Source organism: Sinocyclocheilus anshuiensis, unplaced genomic scaffold, assembly GCF_001515605.1.
Source record: "Sinocyclocheilus anshuiensis isolate Anshui unplaced genomic scaffold, SAMN03320099.WGS_v1.1 scaffold194, whole genome shotgun sequence".
NCBI classification, from domain to species: domain Eukaryota; kingdom Metazoa; phylum Chordata; class Actinopteri; order Cypriniformes; family Cyprinidae; genus Sinocyclocheilus; species Sinocyclocheilus anshuiensis.
The window spans coordinates 1,184,101-1,190,391 of NW_015546074.1; the positions used below are offsets into that span (position 1 = coordinate 1,184,101).

Consider the following 6,291-nt stretch of genomic DNA (forward strand, 5'->3'; position numbering starts at 1 on the left):
CTTGTTGTTTGTGTGTATATATATATATATATATATATAAATGCTTGACAAGGTTCATTATGTATAATGTATCTTACCATTACATAACAGATACACAGTTTTTTTTCTATTTATAGAAAAGTCAGATTGTTGACTCTTGATTTCTAATGCTAGGCTAACCTTTGCAGCACAGAGATCAGTGGCCATATTGGTATGAAACGTTCCATGAAAAGTGAAATTTTATAGAGATGGCAAAGTTAAATTTATTAGCACAAAGAGATGTTTTGTTCTGATAAAATGTTTAAAATCTTTGGATTAGCATGTTACTTAGGACTTGAACATTATAAACCAATTGTATCCCTCAGATTTATAGGGTTGTTAATGGTTAGGGTTAAGAGAGAACAAAAATAGTTCATTCAGGTACACATCATGCTTGACAAAATCACTGTGGCTTCCAAAGATAATACCATACAACTCCAAAACGATTTCTACTTACAAATGTTTTCTTCTTATTCAATTTTACACACCTTTGGAGCACAGAAAGCATGTTGTGAATTTCTCAGCAGAAAGCCATGCTTAATATTTGATGCTTCAACATGCTCTTTAGGTCTTTTTGCCCACTAAGCACAGCACTGACATAAAACCATACTACCCTATGGTCTCGTATACTTCAACCATTTTATGGATGTGAGAACTGTGGTAGTAACTCATTTCCTGCCATTTCAGCCTTCTTTTCACCATCAGCAGCTGTGCTGTTGTGCAATCGATGCCCCTTCATCCGCACTGTGATTATTTTTGTTCACCATCAAACTTCACTTAAAAGTGAAATCCAGTATCTCCAGCAGACTCTTATAGATGTTAGTCTAATCTTCCCATTTGAGTCACGCCATGTTATTATTGTTGATAAAATAATGCATGCGTTGGATAATGCATGCGACATCCGACTTCATCTATTTATTTTGTTGGAAGAGGCTGCGTAATGGTACGAACTGACAACCCATAATGCAGTCTTATTGATTATAATGACATAATTTACAAAGCTCTTAGCTAGAGCGAATTAAGTGGTGTGACGTCCTATTTGAAAGCCTCACTGACTAAAGCATCTTTACTCGGTGGGCTTTTGACGTTCGTTTCAGAGTGCAAAGTACATTTGAAGATGGCCCAGAGGCCAGGGCGGTGTAAATCAAGCATTGAGGCCGAGCAGAGAAGAAACCTGCCCCTGCTGTTTGTACCAATTGACCTCGCAATTGGCTCTGTGTTCAGCCGGGGTCTCCTGGGAGATGGGAAGATACAATGGGTTGCTGTGGCAACAGAAAAATCTCAGCCTACCTGCGAAACGGGGGCCCGCTGGTATTTCGCTTGCTCATTTAATTAGGTGACTCCTGAGTAGATTGGGGCCTGTGTTAGCGTGGGTGGCCCACTGTGTTCGTGCCCCAGGAGCGCAGCAGTCATCGGCCAGGCTTGAAGGGCAGGCCACAGGGGAAAGTAAGTCTGGAACTGAAATAAGAGCAAAAAGCCGAAAGAGAACTCAGATGCAACATATGTCTTTTGTCAGAAGGAAAATACGAGGATATAAGGCTGCAGAAATCTGTCTGAGAGAAGTGCTGTGATACTGTGATGTATAAAGCGACTAAAGAATTAAACACCTTTTTTGGTGTTAAAACTTTTTCTTCTATCCAAGTTATGCAGAGGTAGGTTCAAGTAAGTCATTCACTGCTTATCTTTTCTTAGAAATGAATGTTGTATATAATTGTTGCAGTCAGAAATACTACTAATAATGTTTTTTTTTTTTTTATATGGCATTGCATATAATAATAATTATTGTTGTTAATGATAAATTGTTATTTTTGGTTGATTTGCAACATAAATTAATATTTGCTATAATTGTATATTTATTACTATTGTTATTATGATAATTATGATAATTATTATCTTAGATGGTTACAAGTTATTTATATATGTATTTATGTATTTATTTATTTATTACAATCTGAAATAATGCTAGTGTTTATTTATTATTTTGTCAGATAGAATAATAATAATAATAATAATAATAATAATAATAAATGAATACATTTAAATGCTTTAATTTATAACACATAAAATAATAAATATAATTGTTTTATTTATATATATATAATTATTTAATATTGATTTACAGTACTTGCACTACAAGTACTACATGATGATGATGATAATAATAATAATAATAATAATAATAATAATGTATACTATTAATAAACTATTACTAATAATAAACAAAATGATTGAAAATCAATATTAATTTGTTTAACGTATATTATTTTGAGTTTAAACTAATAATAATACTACATTTAAATGTTTTATATTATATCACATCAAATAATAAATATAATTGTTTTAAATAAATTATTAAATTTATACTGATTTATAATACTTTTACCACTACTAATTATAATAACATTAATCTAAATAAAATTTAAATTAAAACAAATATTACTAAATATTTATTAGGTAATAATAATAATAATTATTATTATTAAAACAAAAATTAATTAAAACAAATATTACTAAATATTTATTAGGTAATAATAATAATAATAATACTAATAATAATATCAGAGAAATGGGTTGATGGGCTCTTTGGCTTGGACCAGTAAACAAACACCCAAAATACCTTAGCAACCTAAGCATGTTGTAGCCTAGTAACTTCCAGAACAATTGTGGTGGCAAACAACATAATTGTATTTTTTTCTACAGTTCTGTTAGCTGCAACTAGTGCACCCCTAGTGAAACAAAAAATTGCTTCACCTTCAGAATTCCCATTCCTCTCTTTCATAGCGCTTCTGGAAGTCAGAGAAATGAAAATAAATTGCGCAAGGTAGAATTAATTAAAAACAGGCCGCCATAGCCTGTAAGACAAATGCACCCCTCTGTGTGCGCAGGAATGCAAAACTTGCTCATGCTTTTTTGTGACTTTCAACACTTTTAAAGGACTTTAATAAGTAGTCTTCAGTCAGAGAAGAAGTGATTTATGGAAAATTAGACTCGCTGTAAGATGTTTTGAGATTTAAATTCGTATTTTTCAATAACTCAATTACTCAAACTTTTTGTGCAAGCTGTTCAGGGCAAATGATTTGACTCATGATTAGGAAGGTTATTTTTCTGGCTTTTATATCCGATTAATTGTCCCAGATTACAAATAAAGCTGTGTATTTAATTCAGACTTAATTGAAAGGAATTCAGGCTCATTAGAGTAATGAGTGAAACAAGACTGTAAGAGTGCAGTCAGCACAGCGAACCAAAGAGAAACACCGCAAAACTGATATTTTAGGTTATGGACACTAATAGTTACAAGCTTGGCCTTTAGGCAAGTTTAAAAAAAATCCTTATTCCTTTCCCTCCTCTGTTGTACCAAACCAGTTCTACAACTCTCTTAATAACCTCCATTGTTATGCGCCATGTTCCCTGCAGGAGATCAGAGATTGAACGCTGGTTGATTCAGAGATTTCCACTTCAGAGACTTTCAAGCTTCACCATGACATCAATGAAGTATTCTTTTAGAGCGGGGTATACAGTATCTAAACATTTAATATAGTTAAAGACCCTATATGTACAGTCATTTCATAACCTGAACATTACAGTATAGAAAGAGATGTTTTTTTCTTAGATTAGCTTGTTAGTTTTCATAAGTTTTTTGCACCATTCAAATGTTGATCAAACAGTCGTGTGACCTCGTTCATGAAACACAAGCACAAAGAATTCCTGTGTAAAGACTTTCTATGTGCAATCTGGCACAATTTACATACGAATTAAGGAATAACTAACATTGTATGTTTTTGCGTTGAATTCTTTTTGTTGCAGCTGAACAGTGTTGCAGCTCATTTCTACTTACAAACCAAAGTAGTAAATAAACATGTTTATTTTGACTTAGCCTGGAAAGTAAAATGATGTTTACCATGTTATCTTTGCAAGTTGTTCTGCTCATTTTAGATGGACTATTATACTGTCTTTTAAGACTTGTCAAATTAAAGTGATGAATGATGAGTATGGAACACAAGACTTCCATCTTTAAGACTGAACAGAGGGGAGGCTTGATTGGCATTTTAATGAATCATATGGTAATTTCACTAATTGTTTTTTAATTCTCTTTCACTCAATCAGCTGTACCTCGTCCTAGCAGTAATTGTATGTGTTTGTACCAGAAATATAAGGCACCATTTTTCTTTAACGTTGAATGATACTTCCTGTCAGCTTGTCAGCTTGTCAGCTCCTTCCATATGACAATATAAGGAAAGACTAAAACACATTGTTCTCAGTATAAAACCCATATAAGTCCTACAGCTGGGCAAACTTTGTGAACTTGTGTGAGTACTTTTGTACTTGAAATGTTCACTTGTGGATATTTATATCTTGCCACAGAATTGTATGTAAAAATGCTGCTATTCTAATGCAGTCTCATATCTCACAAGGGTTTGCTCAAAAACAAAAGATTAGCACAATTTTAGTGGGAATAAATCAAGTGGTGTGTGTGTGTGTGTGTGTGTTTGTGTGTGTGTGTGTGTGTGTGTGTGTGTGTGTGTGTGTGATAGCCCAGCAGGCTATTTCATTCTCATGTGCTGTGGAAGTTGTTCTATTACTTCTTCAAAGTACTGTAATATCATTGCTTGTATAACTTGATGTGTAAATTTGATTTTTTTAATGTAATTTGGGTCAGTCTCACAAAACTTTTCAAGAACTAGGTCATGTCTGGCTTATTTTACCCCAACCCAATGTAAATTTAATGCAATTTTTTTTATGTATATTTAAAATATTATTTACATTTTTTTGTGCTGCCTTTAACTCTTTTTTTCAGATTTTAATTATTTAGAAAAATGCAATTTAGTTAATTTGCTTATTGTTTTTCATACGTCTGGCTAATTTTACAAAAAATAAGTAAAACATTTTTTTGTAAAAAAATTGTATATATATTTGTATGTTTTAAAGTATTGATATATCATGGAAATATATATATACACTGAACAAAATTATAAACGCAACACTTTTGTTTTTGCCGTGTATATAATTTTTTTTTTTTTTGTGCTGCCTGGTATGGTATGTATGCAGATCTAAATGATTTAAAAATATAATGAATTAACATGAATTGACAACTTAAAAAAAATCTTAATTGTCCTAAAATAGGCTTTGATTTATTTATGCAAAATGTAAATGTTTTTTTTTCTTATAATTTAGGGGTGACCTGGATATGTTTTTGTGAGATTCACTCAATGACTGATTTATTCACTGTTGATTAATAGTTTCAATCACTCTTGATCACCAGTGATTCTTTCTGAATGTTTCATTTGTTGTTTTGTTAAAGTTAGTCTGTCAATCTGTCTTTGGAAAATGAAAAGAAAAAAAAATCCTTTTTGGAGTCACAAAGCAAAAAAGTTGTATCAATTGTGTCAATCTCTCTGTCAGCTGGGCAGATCTAAAGTTCAAAGACAGATGAATCAAGACAGACAGCTTTTATCTGCGCATTCATGGCCTTTATTTATTCTCTCGGCATGTTTGTGCTGCTGTTCATTTATTAAGTTTGGTTATGTGGTATTGTCCGGAGGTGTGTTTTAAGTTCTCCCCCATGTGTTGTTTGTGTCTGTGGTCTACAGGTCCTCCTCTTCATTGCTCATCTGCCTCCTCTTCCCCTGTCGACTCCCCTTACCCTCCCCCTTCCCATGCAGCCAATCAGAGCCAGGGAAGGTTGCTAGGTAACAGTGGGGCTCTGGCCGGCCGGGACTCTGAGTCAGAAGATGAGTTTGGCCCCAATTCATTCTTAGTTAAAACCGGCTCAGGGAACGTCGGCGCTCCAGCCACTGCAACTCCTAACGGTGAGTCCCTCTCAATATCGCTGCCTGCTAGAGGGGTCTCGACATCCCTTGCTGGACCTGCTGTGGAGCTTGTAGAGGTAGCTACAGGCCGAACATTCATTTTTTTCTGGATATTTTGGGTAGCAGTGGAGGTCACATGTTAGCAGGAACTTTTTTAACTAAGGCCTGCTGAGAAAAGAAGCTTCTGGCTGGGGTTCAGAAGTGAGGCGTGTAAGAGATGGTGAAGATTTATTGCAATCTGTTGAACTCCAGTTTCTAAACTTCTAAAGATTTCTGTTAATATTGAGTTTTGTTAATCTTTTGCAGCTCTTAATAGTTTTAGATGAATGATTTTGTAATATAGAGCGATTCAAGTAAATTTAAAGGGGTCATATGATGTTGCTAAAAAGAACATTATGTTGTGTATTTGGTGTAATGCAATGTGTTTATGCGGTTTAAGGTTAAAAAAACACATTATTTTCCATAT

The 6,291-nt window shown here is 33.6% G+C and overlaps 1 protein-coding gene across 2 annotated transcripts in view; it reads left to right on the forward strand.

Moving 5' to 3' along the window:
• LOC107699823 (teneurin-4-like) overlaps positions 1 to 6,291 on the forward strand; it is a 273,915-nt gene that overhangs the window by 122,632 nt on the left and 144,992 nt on the right. For both annotated transcript variants that reach the window (XM_016501217.1, XM_016501216.1), the window contains exon 4: positions 5,607 to 5,825. In XM_016501217.1, the coding sequence (XP_016356703.1) occupies positions 5,607 to 5,825 (219 nt within the window). The remainder of the gene's footprint in view (positions 1 to 5,606; positions 5,826 to 6,291) is intronic.